The 18,567-nt window shown below is 47.5% G+C and overlaps 1 protein-coding gene across 3 annotated transcripts in view; it reads left to right on the top strand.

Annotated features, from left to right (window-relative positions):
• PLCD1 (phospholipase C delta 1) overlaps nt 6,735-18,567 on the top strand; it is a 50,262-nt gene continuing 38,429 nt past the window's right edge. The window contains exons 1-2 of one of the 3 annotated variants that reach the window (XM_021388642.1): nt 6,735-7,033; nt 8,062-8,191. In XM_021388642.1, the coding sequence (XP_021244317.1) occupies nt 8,128-8,191 (64 nt within the window). In that variant the 5' untranslated portion in view covers nt 6,735-7,033; nt 8,062-8,127. Of the gene's footprint in view, nt 7,034-8,061; nt 8,192-15,671; nt 15,903-18,567 lie in introns of those variants that run through there. The other 2 variants (XM_021388643.1, XM_021388641.1) reach the window with 2 other exon arrangements.

Below are 18,567 nucleotides of genomic sequence, written 5' to 3'. Positions count from 1 at the left end.
ACTTCATTACATCTACAGTTCTCTGAAAGGGGACCGTGGTGAGGTGAGGATTGGCCTCTTCTCCCAGGTAACAGCAATAGGATGAGAGGTGATGGCCTTAAGTTGTGCCAGGGGAGGTTCAGGTTGGATATTAGGAAAAAATTATTCTCTGAAAGAGTGGTGATGCACTGGCATGGGCTGCCCAGGGAGGTGGCAGGGTCACTGTCTCCAGAGTCGTTCAAGAACCATGGAGGTGGCACTGAGGGATGTGGTCAGTGGGCATGGTGGGGGTGGGTTGGGGGGTGGACTTAGTAATCTCAGTGGTCTTTTCCCATCTTTATGATTCTATGATTATCCCAGAATAAAAGTATTTGAAGTCTGGGAATTCAACATTAGGGGGCTCACTTATACCTAAATTTGTTAAAGCATAGAAATGCACAGAAGAGACCCTCGGGCACTCATAAGTCTATTTTGGACTGAAACAAATTAATTAAAGAAATACGAAATAATTTCTTTTAACACTCATTAAAATTAGTCTGAAGGCAAAATTAGTTACGTGTCTATGTCATACGTGGTACTATTGTTCAGACATAGAATTATTTAAGTGTCTCCTTAATTTCCTGGAGTTGTAATGAGTAGTTTAGAATAACCAAAGAGAAACCCAGGTTGTAATCCCCAAATTTCATATATACTTTTATTTATTCCTCCATTTTCATATCATTTTCCAGTCTGAAATCAATGTAAGACTTGCTGAGCTGGTAACTCTTTAAAGTCTTTAACTGTGACCAACAGAGTAATAGACAAATCATACGATTGTTTCATTTACTGCTTTATTTGGTGGTTAGAGCTGGTTCTGGTTACTTGTATGAAATGGGCAAAGGGGGGTTGGAAACCCACCAAACACTTAAGATATACAGAGTTTGATAGGCATATTTCTGGCTTAGAAAGCAAAATTTATCTTCTGCTCAAGCAGAAATGCCTCATTAATTTTAATGGAACTTGTATGGGATTATGCCAGTGCAGATTCAGCTTGACACATCCCAGCATCTGTATTTTCATTTTCCTGTGGCCATATACTACTCTGTTGCAATAAATAGTTCAAATGCATCAGCCTCCTTCAGTCTGAAGCTATTTTGGCACAGCTGCTTGTGGTGATAAACAAGGAATCTGGCTGCCCTACCCATTCTCTGAACTTCATGGTACTGCATTGTGTTAATTACATTTCAGTCTAATTTATAAACTGCAGTGACTTACTTTGTCCAGTAAGTCCTTCACAAACCCAATAATCTCACTGTTCTTGCAGTGTCATAAATCCCATTTCTGATTTTTTTCCAATTTTTTCTCCTACAGGAAGCTGATTTCCAAAGGGGCTGAGCTCTGCCAGCTCCTGCGGAGATGTGAGGCTGCTCCTCCCCACACTGCAGTGTGTTTCTCACGAGGTGAAAGACCAGCAGCTGCCAGAGAACTGGCAGCCTTGGGAAAATGCCCAAGAGTAAATGTTTGGTGGAGCCGATGCAGTAGCAGGACCAGTCCTTTGAATCCCAGAATCTCGCATAGGCAGGGAGTGCAATGTATTATCAGCATGAAACACCTAAAGCAAAACAGTGGCAATAACAAAAGAAGAATGATACCCTGACAAAACGTGAGTCATCAGGTTGACTGGGGTTGGCCACCCAAACTGACGCATAGACTATGTAATAAGAGCCCTGAGCAGCTCTTGAAATGGGAAAGGCATTTGAAAATTTCACATTTTGCTGTTCATCTGTTATTGTCTTGACATCTGACACGACAGTCGGATGTCGAGGGGTTGGCATGACACCCCGTCTAAACTTGCACGATGGCCTACACCAGTAAACAGATTGGGAAGAGACAGCAACAAAGAGTTCAGTGAACAGGCAGACCATAACGGAAGTGTCTGAAAAATTCGGGTCCCACTTTGGTGTTTACATGACCTCTGTCTAATATGACATTTTCTTTTGTGCTGGTTTCACTAATTCTGCTGACAGAAAACCCCACGTTGCTCCTGAAGCTCTCTGCTGGGCATACGACCCCGAATGCTTCTTGCAGTCCTGCCTTGTTGTGGTGGCTGAAATCTGAAGTCCTTCTCGCAAAGCAAACAAAGCTGTTATCTTTGGGAGAGGCAGTTGGGAACATTTCTGTGATGTGAAGGGTGTGTGGGAGATCTGAAAGGCAGAGGGAGCCAGGAGGTATCTTCTCCATAGGAAATACTTGGTGACCGGGCGGTGTAGCATTCCTCTGAGATTATAAACTACTCTTTCCACTGTGTACAGCAAACACTTGAGTCATGCTTTCAGAGTGGAGTCAGGTGAAGTTCTGCTTTGCTTTGGGTTTGCTGTAGTTTATGGTTCACTGTTGAACTGAACCCTGTGAACATTTTTGGCTTTGAACTCTGCAAATGCTCTTTGCTGCCTGGAACAGGCTGTGTGCATGAAGGAGAGTGCAAAGGGGTGTGGGTGTGTGTGAGGAATGGAGCTCTTTGGCCATGCAGAGCCCCACTTCAGTTGGCCATTTTAGCACTGCTGCATGTGGACGTGTCGGAGGTGGGCTGGACATGGAGGCCCATTCCTCCATCTCACATTCCTGCTGATGTTGAACTCTTCCATGCTCATTTACACAAGGAGAGATCAAGTGGTTACATCAAGGTGTGCCCTGGGTTCTCGACTTGGCCCTCATTAAAATGTTACAGCCCTGACTTTGCACTCTTTACAAACTGGCAGTTATGCTTTGGGGAGGCCTTGAAAAGTCCCAACTCTGTCTCTGGGTGAGTTCAGTAAATGATGGACAAGAAAAGAGCAGGGTGGTCACAGAAGGTTTTCCTATTCATTTGGGATGGAATTGCTTTTGTCTGACACTCTTTGCATTGACATGGAGTCTCTTTGGCTGGAAGAGGAATTGGTGTGAAGAAAGGCCTGTCGCAAACATCCACAGCCAAGAGCTGAGTGTGGCACAGCTCAGCTGTCTTTTCTGGACCTTCAGCCTGTCTGGGCTGTGGGAGAACCAAATTAGAGAGGCTGTGGAGGAAAATGGGCTTTGTAAAGCCTTTGTGTCTCCCGTAATCAGGAGCTGCAGGATACCAGCGTTGTCATTGGTGCGAGTCTGAACTTCAGGGGTTGGAAGAAGCTTTTTGTGATAGTCTGGGAGAACGGTGCATGTACCAAAATGTGTCCTCTCCAATCTTCCTCCCATCATAGGAAACTCATCTCCAAAGCCCCAAGGAGGATTTCACAGCAGCTCTGGTCTCTTCCTGCTCAGAGATTCTTACTCAAGAAATGCATCCTCCCTGCACCCCTCTCTGGTGGACCTAAGAAATGGGGTTCCTGCTCCCTTCAGTCCTGATAGCCCTTGCCTGCGGGCAAGGGGAGGGCTGGGAGGAGGCTGGAGGAGCTGTGCTCTCCCTCCTGGCTGACACAGTCTCAAGGGAGTGTTTCTCTTGGCAGTGAAAGATGGAGGAGAAAGGAACAAAAAATAGCTTGTTTCTTGTTTCCTGAGTCATTGCTGTCTAGCTTGCTTTCTGCTCATGCTGATAAAATTGTGCAATGTAGGTTTTGGGTCCTTTCCTGTTCTCTCCCTCTCCCATGAGAATTTCTAGATATTCCCTTTAACGCATTATTCTGCATATGGTTCCCATTCCACAGCTACAGCCCATGCAAATAAGGAGAACATACGCTGTGCATTGAGGCTGAGGAGCCCTACAACTGCCTGCTCCCCTCCTTGATTTACCTACCCTTATCCTATCACTTTATTCTTTATTGGTATTCCACTTTTCTTATCTTTTTGGGAAGGGAATGAGGCAGCCACAGGCAGCCAGGATCCCAACTCCATAGAAAGCCAGAAAGAAGCAAGACAGAAGCTTGCAATAACGGGGATTCTTCACATTCCTCTCCAGCCTGGCAGGACGATTTAGGGATTAAAATCCATGACAACAAAGGCAGAGAAATAACACAGCTTTCCAAGTCTTGGAGAGCCATTAAATATAATAACCCGCAGCATGCAGAAAGCTGGGAGACACCAAGCTGGGCTCAGCGGTGAAATCACTGCTCAGGGGTGGTGTCCATAGGGGTCTGGGGAGAATAAATCCAGCCCTCGTGAACTATCATCTATTTGTGGAACTTGGAAAAACAGGTTTTTCTGTTAGGTTTTGTCTTCACTGCTGAAAAAGGCATGTTCCTCCTGCGAAACAATCAGGGTGTGCTAACTCACCTGCTGTAAAGTCCTGGAGGAAGCTGTTTTATGAGACATAAATAGGGCTAAGTCAGCATGGGCAGAAGGAAAGTATGCAACCACACACAAAAAAATTACAGTCTCGTTGTTACTTTCACTGTCAAGGTTAGTTTTTAAAGCAGATAAAGCAGAGAAGACAAACCGTCTGTACCTTACAAGGGCACTGAAATGCCATCTTACAGATGCCAGGATGGATCTGCTCAGAATAAATTGTGTTTATTTAACTTTGGCCCTTAGCAGCAGGATTGTGAGTGGAGACAACATACACAGAGAAGTGATGTTTAATTTTAATAATACTCAACTCCCTTCAAATCCCGGTTTGGTCTCAGACATCAAGAGCCATGGGACTGGTTGTGAGGTTGGTGGTCAGAGCTTAGGAGGTGTATTCAGAATAGGAAAGCACCATTCAGAAATTCAGATAGCTTTTACAAAATAAACCAAAAGACACGACCAGCCAGCTGTAGCCCATCTTATCTATGCATTTTGTTAACGGAGCAAATTGTTTTCTTAGGGCTTTCAGATGAATGCTGACATTTTGCATCTTATCACCAATATTAAACTTGCCTCTTGGCCGTGCTGCAGGTTTAACTGGGAAAAGGTCAATCCCCCTTAACACCCTGAGCCTCCTGGATCAGCCAAAACCCAAACCAGGAAGGCAAACAGTGAGCGCCGTGATCTAAAATGGGGATCAGGGACTCGAGTCTGATGGGAGTCTTATATTGCTCTTTTATTCTTGGAATATTATTAACAGGATTTCTGCAGCTTGCTGGAGCCCAGTAGCTCCTCATGCCGCTTTGGTTTCATTGCTGTTCTACACATACATTGGTTTCAGCAATGCAAAGGAAAAGGAAATGAAGCGCGCATGGCATGCATGCAGAAATGCAGCCAAAAGGAATGTTGCCTTGTGAAACAAGGGTCTGATGAGACCTGTGCTCTATGATCTCAGCCTCAGTGAGTTTGCCCCAGGGTTTCACTGGCTCTGATGATGACTGTTCTGCTTTCTGACAAGTGCCAGGAATGCAAGGCTGTCTGCAAACGCCGGCTTGCCCTGAGCACACATACAACATCAAATCTGCCAAGGAGTTGGGGGGGGGATGCCTTAGCTTAGGGTGGCAGAAAGGTGCTACAGTGCTGCCCTGCTGTGAAGTGATGCTATCCAGGGCGTGGGATACAGAGAAGGGAAGAGGCTTTGCTGTAATGCTGTTTCCTGGCACCACCTTCAAACTGCCCTTCTCTACCTCTCCTCCCTTCTAACAACTATCATGCCCTCACCACCACTGCTTTACCGGAGTTTCCAGTCTGTCTGACTCATCTGCAGGCCTCTCCTACAGTCCCTCTGTACCTCTCTCCTCCCCACCAGCTGAAAGGATGACGGGTTTTGCTGGTGTCCTCCAGAAATCCCCCTACTTTAGGGCTCTTAAGGAGGGATTTTTTTAAAAAAAGATTCCACAAGGAATCTTCTGGGAGCTTCCAGCTGCCTTCCAGCCAACACTTCCAAGAAGTCTGACCCTGTCCAAGCCAACGCTTCCTTGTCCTTGTGTTTTGCAAAAGGCGGGGTGCTCCTTCCTGGGTCCTTCTGAAAATGTCTCAAGGGATGGTGGAGGCTGTAGGGTTGAGGGGTGGGCTTTTGAAGAGCACAAAGCAAACAGTCAGCTCTGTACGTTCTCCGCTCGTTTGCTCTTGCACTCTGTGCTAGCACGGAGGAGTTTCGCTGTATTAGGGCAGCCTGTGGGCTGTAAAACTGGGCTCTTGAAGGAGCAGCCTGACTCCTGGCAGGGAGGGACAAACAGTCCCAAAGGATTTGTCACCATGTGCATCCCAGATCTGTCACACTCAGAGAGGGGCCTTTCCCTTCTGTCGGTGGAGCTGCCAGGCCCACAGCTGCAAACGGTTTGAAGCTTCTGACAGCTGCATCAACTGCATAGAGATCACCTAAACAACCAGAAACAACAATAAACAGTAGCAAAACAATGACTGAAAACCTCCCTCTGCCATTCAAGGGGATGGAAGCATTACTTTCTCACTGCAGATTCCATTTCTTTCTCTTTTCCCTGCATCGTCCATTTACCCTATAAAAACATCTAAATGAAGGGGTGGGGGATTGGGCAGAAGAAAACAACTCAGTAAAAGCCTGAAAGCAGCAGGGAGATTTCTTTTGCTTCTGCTTCATGGTACCAAATGAGAAGGCTGTACATTTTCTTCTGCTTTAAGCTCCCGCTCTGTGTGTTTGTGGTTACAGCTCTATGCTGGCAATTTCTGACCCGCTGTTCGTCGCGTTGTGAAATAAGCCCCCACCGGTGCACACAAGCCCTCTCAAGCCCAGGGGCTTGCCTCCAGCTCCGGACCCTTCCCTTGGACCTACAGACCGCGGGGTCTTTTTGAGCGCTCGGCGACTTCTGGAAGGCACAAAGGAAAGGAGCAGAGAGGGTTGGAAGCAGCAGCAGAACAGAGGCACCGCTCGAGAGCTGCAGGAGCAGGAGGCTGGGCAGGGAGGACGGCCAGATTTAATGGGGAGGAGCCAGGGCCAGCACGGCGCTGGGGCTCGGCGCTTGGCTTCAGTCGATGCATTGGGCGCGCGGATGCGGGAGTGAAATAAATGAGGAGTCACAGCGAAGACATCTTGGCAGCCCAGGGGAAGGGAGCTGACGTTGGGGATCGCTGGAGCGGGGAGCAGAGGGAGCCTGCTGGGTCTGGCTTCCACCCGCAGCTGGCTAACATCTGGGCACAGCTGCTTCCCGGAGCCCTTTCTGCCTCTGCACGTCGCCTGCTTTGGCGGCCATGGAATCGAATGGCACTTTCCTCGGTTGTAACAGTAAGTCAGCAGGCACGTCCTTGCATTTCAGCCCTCCGAGAGCTTTCTTTTCCCCTCCTCTCTCCTCGTTCTGCCTCTGCCGCTCTCTCGTTTGGAAGTAACGCAGCGTTTAGTCGGTGATACAGGAGAGAGATGACAGATTTATTTTTTTTTTTCCTCTCTATTCATAGGGTTAGCTGTGCTGGTAGGATAAGTCTTGGCTGGTAAGCGTGTGTGAGTCCAGAAAAGTCGTTACAAATCTCCTCCTCCTTTTTTTTTTTTGTGAAACAGAAAGTGGGATGGATGCTCCCCGGGTCAACTCCCCAGGCTCCGGGGAAGGCAGCAGAGCTGGGAGAAATCCCCTCGGCTCTGAGCCTGCCCCCAAGGCTCTGTAAGTGCTCAGTAAAACAATGTTCCTACCAAAAGAAGAAATCCTCTCTGCCCTGACAGCACGCGAGATTTAAGAAGCCTCAATCGGTGCCAAAGCTGAGAGGCTTGTCTTGATAGACGGAGTAACGAAACATCTCTTGTTCCCTGGGCTGAATTTAATAGATGGATTTGTTACATCTTCCTTGTGCTTTATTCATTCTGATGAGTAGCAGCAGCTCAGGACTGCGATAGCTGCAGCTTGGAATGGGAAAAGTCTGCAGTGCTTATTTTTAGCTCGTGAGATAGGTGCTTTCTTTCTGCTGACTGCAACTATAAACAAAAATAGATTAATAAAGCAATCAGTGATTGACCATTATCAGTTAGCATTACCAGGTGAAATAAGAGAAAAGTCCCCCAGCCTCAAGACATCTTCCCTCTGATTATCCCAGATCCCAGAAATCAGACAGGATGGTGAAACAGAGGTTAACGTTGAACTTTTTCTGGGTATCTCATTCATTATAGAACCACTGGGGAAAGAAAGCGAAGAAACACATCTGGAACTATTAAAAGCTTTCCTATTTTGGCCCGTGGGTCATTTTTCAGTGAATATGATTTGTTTTCTGGGGTTAGGGACCAAGAAGAATTCAGTGTCTGTTCCTCTATTTTCTTGTCTTGGGCAGAAAAGTACACACGTGGTGAATAAGCCAAGCTTCCAGAGATGTATTTACTGAAACTCCTTGACACGTATGTGCGCAAGTGCCAAAGTCACTCTGCGTGCCAGGCTGCTTAAACAAGAAAAGCTGCTCACAGGTTGGTTCGCTGGCAGGATCGGATTTGTGCTATTCAGTTTGGCAGAAATGTTTCAGATGCTGGGACTTCTACCTGTGTTTTACCCATGGCCGTCTGCTGAAACTCTGTTTATTTCTGTCCAACAGAGGTACAACAACAACAACGACCGTATTTGCTGTATCAAAACTAACCACGGACACATGGTTCTGTCTCAGTACAATATCTGGCAGCCAGAGCTGAGATTTTTTCCAGTAGTGAAAGTGGGTATTACTGGTGATGAGAGCTTCTGAAAAGTTTGTGGAGTGCTGCTTGTGCTGTGTTTGGACGGAGAGCTGAGCCCTGGAGTGGAAGCTGAGCATGCTCCCTGTGTCCATACTCCCAGCATAGAGCTGCTGTGATTTAGTGGTCTGTGCCTCTTGTATTGAATGTGTTTAATTCAGCAGTATGGGCTTCTTGTTGCTTATTTTATAAAGGCTCATCTACATTTGTTATGCAATGAATCTCTGCTGGGCTCTGTGGGCTGTTTATAGCCTTTCTTTCGCCTCATGAACCTGGCATGTTTCTGAACTGAGAGTCCTTGTGCTCACACAGATCGCAGAATAGCTAATTTGTGCTGTGTCTTATTCTTCTACGCTGACTTCTTCATACAAGACACTGTGTACATTGTGTGGGAAAGGCCAGAGCCTCATTACAGGGATGCCCTCTGCCACAGCCCAGGGTGAGAGTCAGCAGGGAAGGGTTTGTAAAACCCTACAAAACAAGCTGTTTCCTTGTTTCGTCTGTCAGCTGGACTAACTTCTAGATGTAAGTTTCCAAATGAATCATCTCCACCTGCCCTTCTTAGCTGGGAGTGCAGAGCAGGCTCCTCCTGGGCTTCAGCCTCTGTGGGTGGAGGTGGTGCAGCTTGGGATCAGCTGGGATCTGCTCTGCAGCAGCTGGTGGCTTTGATCTCCTTTCCTACAAACAAAATGTGCCCAGCACACCCAGTTTGGTGTGGGTTACACCAGATGTGTTATTTGGGAGCTTCTTAAGCTGTAACTTCGCTAGTAGTGCAGGAGAATTAGTCATACTGTCACTGCTCAGTGCATTAAACATGCAATTTTTCTCTTTTTGGACAAGTAAAATTGTTTTCTTTTAAAAAGTTGTTATTATTCTCATTCAAAAGCTGCTAAATTTCCAGTCTGAGCAATGTTTTTCTAGTAAAACTACACCTTTGGGGGTAGGCCTCTTCTCCCAGGTAATAGTGATAGGATGAGTGGTAACAGCTTGTAGTTGAGCCAGGGGAGGTTCAGGTTGGATATTAGGAACAACTTCTCAGAAAGAGAAGGGCACTGGCACAGGCTGCCCAGGGAGGTGGTGGGGTCACCGTCCCTGGAGGTGCTCAAGAACCGTGGAGATGTGGCACTGAGGGATGTGGTCAGTGGGCATGGTGGGATGGGTTGTGATTGGACTTGGGGATCTTAGAGATCTTTTCCAACCTTGATGATTCTACGATAGCCCAGAATTGGTTCTGAGACTGTTGCCAGCGTGTACAGCCCCAATATCAGGTCCAAATGCAGATGAGTAGAGATTTTAAAGAGGAAATGAAAAGAGGAGGAAGAAGGAAATGGAGTCACTTGGAACACTGCTACCGGTAGTAGAGATGAAAGGAAGGGAAAAGCAAGAGAGAGGTGTGGGGAAGCGTTTGTGCAAGATCAGGAAACTCGGCCAACTGGATAGGCAGCTCTGGGAGCCAAAGGTGGTGATGATTTGGGAGCAAAGTATAGTTTCCCTCCCAGGGAGATCAAAATATATAAGCAGGTGTTTATAGGGGAAGCTGCAGATAAGTACTTGCTGATTTGATCATCCAGGCTGAGATTCAGCTGGCTAAATGCAGGTGTCTGCAGGAAAATTCAGGCTTATAGGGGATAGGTAGATGAGTCTCCTGTCCCCTTGCTCAGTGCACTGTAGATATTTCAATGCAGTAAGACAGACCTCCAGTCCATGCACCCCCCAAGTCCTTACTGTGGGTGGAGGGTCTCAGTCCTTAGTCAAGCCCAGAAAAACAGAAGGCTGCAGACCTTGCGTCAAGCCAAGTGAAGGTTTCTCTTATTCTTTATGCAGGTAGAGAAGATTTTACCACAGTTTTCTCCAAACTGAGATACTTCCAGACCTTAATGAGCCAATTTAGACAATGTGTATGGAGAAATCTGCACAGCTTGGGCTGCCCCTCACTTGGGTGCCTTTTAAAGCCTTGTGTTCTTTAAGCAAGTCTTGTTGTCTATTTCTGGCTAAAGTTACGGAGTCTTGAAATTCCAGATAAATCATGTAGGGGGAAAAAAAAAAAGAGGATTTTTTCCCCTAGTTTTGCATAAGTCAATGCTGCAATGTAATTATTGCACAATTTTTGCCCTGCTGAGGAATGATCTGAGTTGAGTGACCTGCATTTCGGCTGTGGAGGATATTTCAGCTCCTGAAGAAAATGTTGAGAAAAGCTGTTAAGTGTCCTTAAAAAATGAAGCTGGGACACACCTACAATTGATTTTGGTTTCATGAAGAGAACATCTTCATCAGCGTGCACTGAGAAACATGACTTAGGAATTATGCAAGTAAGCTGTTGCTGCTGGTCCTATCGATCAAGTTGTCGTTCTTCTCTTTAATTACTTTCCTCCCACTCTCTTCACACCAACTACTGGAAAAAGCTGTAATTTACTTCAAGCCAGTGATGGTTTTAGTGCCTCTCTGCAGCCAAATCTGTTTGTGTGCCATCGTGGAAGGACCAGTAGAAGGACCAAACCAAACTCTGATCACAGGATTAAACCTCTCATCACTGGACAAGAGGTAATGGCTTTAAATTTCACTAGGAGAGGTTCAGGTTGATGATCAGAGGGCTGGATCACCTCTCCTGGTGAAAGGCTGAGGGAGTTGGAATTGTTTAGCTTGGAGAGGGGAAGGCTCTGGGGAGATCTCATTGTGGCCTTCCAGTACTTGAAGGGAGCTTACAGGTAGGAGGGAGACTGACTTTTTACTGAGGTAGATAGTGCTAGGACAAGGAGGAATGGATTTAAACTGAAAGAGGGGAGGTTTAAGTTTGATTTTAGGAAGAAATTAATCACTCAGAGGATGGTGAGGCACTGGAGCAGGTTGCCCAGAGAAGTTGTTGCGTTCAAGGCCAGGCTTGGCAGCAGTCTGATGTAGTGGCTGGCAACCCTGCCCCATGGCAGAGGGGTTGGAACTAGATGGTCTGTGAGACCCCTTCCAATGCAAGCCATTCTATGATTTTATGATGTTGAGAAAAACTTCTCAGAAAGAGTGGCAATGCACTGGCGCAGGCTGCCCAGGGAGGTGGTGGGGTCACTGTCCCTGGAGGTGTTCAAGAACCATGGAGATGTGGCACTGAGGGACGTGGTCGGTGGGCATGGTGGGGGTGGGTTGACAGTTGGACTTGATGATCTTAGAGGTGTTTTCCAACCTTAATGATGCTGTGATTCTCTGAAATTTTCAGTCTGGTTTTGAGTTCCTGGGTGCAAAGAACTTTAGTAAGGAGTTTTATGTGGATTTCATCGAGAGTGCAATAAGAAAGCAGCAGCTTCTGATGGGTCATAGCCAGTAATGTGTGTGGATGCAGGCTCTCTTTGAATGACCCAGACTGACAGGAGGCCATGAAGAAAAGGTGGCTTGGCTGTGAGGACTGAGTAAAGCAGAGCTGGAAAAGGTGGAATTGTCCTCCCAGAGGAGGCGGGGAGAAATGGGCCTGGGAAATGTTGGGCAGGGTGTCAGCACTGATCCCAGCGCACCAGAAACCTGCATGTCATATGGGTTCTTGATGCCAGTAGAAGATTTTAGGCAGCAATATGAAGGACAGATGCAGTATGATGCTTGGGGACAATTTCTGTATGAAGCTTTAGGATCATCCAGCAGGACCTCTCAAACACCCTTGGAAGAGAAGCAAAGTGGGCAAGAAAAGCCAGTGTAAGGAAGAGAAAGAAGTTTGCTGAAGCTGCTGCCAGCTTCCTGAAGAAACCCATTCTCAGTGTGACCACAAGGTGGAACTTGGTACATACCACATGCACGAAGATGCACCCACTGTCACCGAGCAGCAGTTTGGCCAGAAATGCACCGATGCTTCTGGTCCCAGTAGCCACTCCCTGGCCCCACTTCTCCAGAGGGAGTGAAAAGGGGACGGCTCGTGTAGAGGAGCCATTGGCTGAAACAATCCTCAGCATTTATCCACCAGGAGCTTCAGCTTCTGAGGCCCCAATGCTAACAAGTGGTGGCAGGTTGACATGTAACTCCAGACCAACTGAACCATGACTTTTCCAAACTCTCATTGATTCTGAGTTCACTTGGGATGGTCTTGCTCCTGGTGAGGCCTAAGAACATGGAAGGACAAGCAATGCAGTTAATTAGCAAGCAGTGATATTTAAATTGTGCTGTTACTCTCTGAAATATAATTCTGCTGAATTATGTTCACTCTGCGGGTGAGCCTGGGAGGGAAGCTGAAATGACAGCATCGTGTAAAATAGACCTCTTTCTTCTTGGTAACAGACACAGAGCATGGCACAACCTTTGACCTCATTAGTGGGAAAATCTGCCCATAAAATGAGATGTGTATGTGTTATGTAGCTGCCATAAGTGTTACTAGTCATAGCAGCATAGCTTACATCATGTGCATGATGTAATGGGGAACTGCGAGGTCATCATCAGCATGCATATTTTCATTCCAGTCCCAAATTATCACAAGTCTGGGCACATCAGCAGCTGACTTTTGGCATGTCATTTGTGTCAGTGTGGTATAAAGAGACATCAGTGTTCAGGCCGTGCCTCTTCTGGTGTTGCCCAAGGATAGCAGTGGTTGGTGATGCGCTCCATCCCCCAACCCACCTGCTTCTTCCTCAGTGAAGTGGTAACAGAGCTTCCTTAGCTCCTCTGTATAGGGATGTGATGAAGATTAATTCATTTTGGAAAACTGCCTGAAGAGCAGCCTCAGAATTGATGTTTCTCACCTATAGCCTGTTTCCTACCAGGCTCTCCAGCCTTTCTATCACAAGTGCCTTTTTCCTGTATACCGAAGTGCTTTGCTGTCTTTGGGACCGTGTTCTGACATCCTCATTCACATCGATTTCCATTTGCTCTGTGAGCAATCCAGCTGGAATCGATAGGATGATTAGCAAAGCCTCAGTCCTGGGTACAGGGTCATGAATGACTTCACTCATGTGACAAGTGCCATTGATTTCAGTGGGATTGGTCAGACGGGTAAAATTGCAGGCTGAGCGTTCTCAGGCTTCATAGCCAGTCAGGTGTTACCTGCAATGAATAAGGGTCGGAGGATTTATCCCGAAACCATTTGCAGGATCATTTCCTCCAGTGCTAAAATGCGACACAGCTCTGTGTAACATCCATAAGCGATGCTCTGTATCTTGCAGTGCCACTCATCCCTCACAGCTTGTCTGTGAGATTTGACAATGTCTTTAGATGACCTCAGGGCCACAGTACATCCAGATCTGTTGTTTCCCGAAGCCCAACGCTGTCATTTTTATTTTCAAGCCCTCACACCAGCAGAACTTACACATTGCTGTTCTGGAGGTGGAGCTAAATTCAGGGAGTGCTTGCTCATGTGCACACTTCAGAGATAAATACAATAAAATGTTCTCAGCCTGGGAGGCTGTGAGCGATGCTGTTGCTGGCACTATTTATTAAGAATTAATGAGAAGATGAAGTGGAGGGGCTCAGTGTGCTCCCACATCGCTCCCTATGGGACACTGGCTACTGCCAGTCTGGAGAGCGGTTGCACAGAAGCAAACTGTTTTGCCAAGGCAAGTACGGGAGATGACTCCTTAATTAGATCAGTCCTGCCCAGTACAATGTGAAATATGGGAAGTGCTCAGGGACTGCTAGCTAATAAATATCATCTAGCCATTACGTCATGGTGCTCACCTCCTCGCCAAGGGCAAAGCCCCTGGCTCCCAGGGGGGTGCTGCTGATTGCAGCTCTGACATCCAGTCCCTGTGTGTGGAGAGGGCTCACAAGTGGCTGGTGGTGTTTCCTCAGACGTGTTCTGCATCGTCCCATCCATAAAACACTTTTATTCTCCTTCGCCTTCTCTGACTGGTGGTTGCAGTGTGTAAATAGGGTGTTACTGGTACTATTGCTCAAGGCCACGCAGTGGCTCTGCCTTGTTCCCAGTGAGTTTCTTACAAACCATATGCCAGCGATTGATGATTCTGTTGATGCCCTTGTGTTGGTCAAGTCACTCAGTGATCTATGCTGGTCTGAGTGTTGGTAGGGCTTGCTGCAAAATGCACGGAAAGGAGGATGACTGGGGTCAGACACCTGAAATGAGAATCTGTTTCTAAAGCCTAATACAAACTGCACTGAATATGGTGGGGGCCGATGGGGGAGGGACTTGGTCTCCAGCAGAGACAGTGACGTGGTTTGCTGTTGAATTTCTTGGGCAGATGCTGGTTCTGCAGTAAGGGGCATTCACTGCAGCTTGGCTCCATCTCCCTGCAGCATCTTCAGGGCAGCAGCACTGCAAAGGCAATGACAAAAAGCCTGGCAAGGTCTGTAAACTCACTCAGGATGGGAGAGCTTAGTAAGTACAGCTCTGCATTTCACTACAGAAAGAGTCGTGGTTAGGGAGGAGGTGGATTTTAGTCCCAGTCGTTGCTGGGAGAATGGGCAATGGACATGGGGGCCAGTAAAGGAAATTATACTGGTCATAAGGAACAAATTCTTCACTGTGAGAACATCTAAGCTCTTGAACAGGAGTCTAGTTTGGCTTTGGAGCCTCCATCCTTAGAGATACCCAAAACTCACCTCACTCAACAAGGTGTGGGCAACCTGCTCAGTGTTTGATGGTGACCCCACTTGGAGTGGGTGGTTGAACTAGTGACCTCGAAGATGTCCATTCCAGCCTGAATGATTCTGTGATTCTGTGTAATCAGCGACTTGTTAAAGCACTGCTGGGGGCTTAAATATGAATATGTACCTGTAAATATGAATTACAAGAGTAAACCCACAGCTATGCTGAAAAGCAGGGTAAGTGACTCACCCAAGTCATGCAGGTAATCGGTGGCAGAGAGGAAATTCTCCAAAGCCTTGGGAAAATACTCTTTAGATGGAAAAAGAAGAGCATGACAACAGTTTCCAAGCCACTTTTGGGCTACGTCTGCCCTGGCTAAAAGGTGTTTTGAGTTTCCTCTTCCCTGTGTGTCAGTGGGAACAGCACAGAAGGGTGGAGCCAAGCACTGGTGGGCAGGCTGAGCCGACAAGATCTTTGCACTGATTCGGAGCCCCAAACAATATTTGGGACCCCTACAATCCCTTGCAAACGATGCACAAAATCCCAGTGGCGGACGAATGCAGGAAAACTTGCTCCTTCTACTCCGGCAGCTGCAGGCAGACGCATGGGTATAATTTTGCATCCAACACACGCGGCCGATGAGCAAGCGGGAGGAGACTTCCCACAGTCCCACCTCCCAGCCGGACTCTGCCCTTCTCTGCCTCCCGCTGCCTCCTCTCCCTTCTTGGAGCCCTGTTTGACGCCGCGCACGCTTGGGGCTCCTGGATGAGCAGGGATCCCTTCGGGGCCAACGGGGCCCCTCGTCCTCCCCGGCGCTCGGTGCCTCTTTCCGAGCCCTACGCTGGACCATGCAGTGCATCCGAAGGCAGCCCAAACGCAGCGTGTCCCAGGAAAACATCCTGCGGGAGCAGAGCCGTAGAGTGGCCGCGTTGAATGGCATCAGGCTGGGTAAGGGACACGTTGGCCAGACCCTCGGCACTTCCACATGCTGGCAGCCTCTTCGTTTCTGCATCTTTTCCCTGCGCAGAGGCAGTGCTCCACCCTAAAGGCAATTCCAAGGTTATTTTTATCCTCCCGAGGTTTTTTTTTTTTTTTTTTTTTCCTTTCTTTCGCCTGTAACCGCCCTCCAGATGTGCAAACCGCTTCGTCTGAGGCATCAAAGAAAGTGAGACCTCTCTGGCAAAGGGTGGGTTTGAAACTTTCTTGCTGGGCTTTGGGCTGTTGCTGGCGTGAGGATGGCGGTGGCCCTTTTCCTGCCTGATTTTAGGGCTTCTCGGTGGTGTGGTGCCACTCAGAGGTTTGCATTCACCAGATGAAAAGAGACAGGAAACCCAGGGAGTTTCATAATTTCTGTGGTGGTGAACTCATGGCTGGTTCCTGCTTTCTGGAGGTACAGCCCATGTCGATACAAGTCCTTGATTTACGCGGCTAGAGAGAGCAGGTGGAAATGGAAAAACAGCCATTTTCCCGCTGGAATTGTTTGGATCTAATCAACCAGGTGGGAGAGAGAAGCAGGCAGGAGGAAACTTGCTTTATAGTTGTTGCCGGATCAGCAGGTTTGTGAGTGAGCAAGGCAGCACTACAGATTGTCGCTGTTGCCTGTAAACATCATCCTGACAATCTCCTTAGTGAAGCCAGAGTCAGGTTGCTGCTGTGACAGCTGCTGTGTTGTTGCCTTCCCCAATTGCTGTATACCTGAGATGCATAATACAAAGGTTAATGTTGTTGGTCTCTTGGTGTCCAAAGCTTCATAGTGCAGGACATCAGCTTCATGCTTGCTGCAGTGCTGTGCATGCTCGAGGCTCTCCTACCTTTGTACAGTGCAATTTTCCCTCTAAACTACACCGTACACTGAGTATATTCTTTTTAGAAAGTATGTGATTGATATTTGTTGAGGACTGGGGCCTGAACCTTGAAACACATATTGCAATTTTCCGTGACAAGTGTGTATTTGGTATTTTGCAAAGGCTTCTAAGCAAGATACAGCCCTGCCACATATTTCAGGCAGGATTTGGACATTGATTTCAGCGTGGCAATTGTTTTTCTCATGCCCTGATGCCCTGCATTGTTATGTAATTGCAAACCAATATCCCTGTCCCTCTGCACAGTTTTTGGAAGCTTTACATGACATATGTATATGACAACTCTGGTTCCTTTCATACAGAAGTTTCCATTGCTGTGAGACACAGTTCTGCATAGCAAACCTCGTCAGCTCCCTGGGGATATTTGGCAGAAATCCCCAGGGATTGTTCAGGCATAAAAGCTGAAATGAAGGAAAGCTCTGTGGGAAAAGATGCTTTTTTTTTTCTTTTTTTCTGGAAAGCCATTCAAGTGAACAACGCAGAGTAATGCCCCACTGATACATCAGGGTGCATTTGTGGTCCTGTATCAGCAGATCTGTGCATTCTGTGCTCCACCTCTGGCCTAACAAAATGTTGTTATCTGCCTCGCAGACAGAAACGAATAAGCTTAGTGTGTTGCCCAAGGCCATTTAAAGAATCTGTGACAGTTCTTAGGACCAAGCACAGGAGACAGGGCCCTCCCCTGGCCCTCTTTCCAGGCCAGTTTGGCTGTCTGAGCTGCTGTTTGACAGATACAGAGCCATCCTGAAGCAAGCTGTGCTTGTCCAGTTGAGCTGGGTTGCTTGGCCAGTGGGTTCGCCTTCATTCCTCTGGGCCCGCCATTGGGTGGCTATGTCCGTCCTTTGGGTCAGCATTGGCAGAGGTCAACCCTGGGAGAGTGCTTTATATCTGAAGGTTCCTGGGAGATTTCCAGCCTCCCACATTAAAGGAACTGTGGTGCTCTTAGGCACTCATCTTGCTCTCTTGTCCTTCCCTGGCCAATCCCAAGAACTTCTTTGCTTTGAGGGTGACAGAGCCCTGGAACAGGCTGCCCAGAGAGTTGGTGGACTCTCCTTCTCTGGAGATACGCAAGGCCCACCTGGATACTTTCCTGTGTGATGTGCTGTAGGGAACTGCTTTAGCAGGGTGTTGGACTGGGGGATCTCTAGAGGTCCCATCCAACCTTTACGACTGTGATTCTGTGGTCTTCTGGAAGCCACCTTTTCTCCATCCCCTCCCTGGCTTCTCTCACTGCCTTCTCACTTGCACTCCAGCTTGTTCCTTACCTGTGTGGGTCTAGCCTGAAGGAGAGGAACCTGCCCTTGTCTTCTGCTAGTGGCCGTGCAGATTTGCCTGTATGACATTGATACAGCTTTTTCCCAGGTAGCATGACGTGTTATACGTACTGCGTGCAGTTTCTGTGTAACAAAATGTGTCACAATTAAAGTGGATTTCTCGTGACATGCTTATGCACTTAAGCACCCAAAGGAATTGGTGGTTTTCCTGCTTTCCTGTTCATGCTTACCCTAGGATGACATGTCTTCCTCCTGTTCCCACAAGGATGCCTTGCATGTTTGGGATCTGAGGGAGGGCAGAGTGAGTCTGGGAGAAATTTTGTGGGTGAATACATAGGAGGAACTTTGTTCCCTCTCCAGGAGCCATGAGGGCTACCACGCCAGTGTTAGTGAAACCTGTTGTGGAATCATAGAATTGTTTGAGGTGGAAAGGACCTTTAAAGGACGTCTAGTCCAACTCTTCTGCAATGAACAGGG

The sequence above is a fragment of the Numida meleagris genome, chromosome 2, assembly GCF_002078875.1.
Source record: "Numida meleagris isolate 19003 breed g44 Domestic line chromosome 2, NumMel1.0, whole genome shotgun sequence".
Classification (NCBI taxonomy): domain Eukaryota; kingdom Metazoa; phylum Chordata; class Aves; order Galliformes; family Numididae; genus Numida; species Numida meleagris.
Note: the sequence above shows the minus strand (reverse complement) of the source record. Positions and strands in the feature narration are given on the sequence as shown.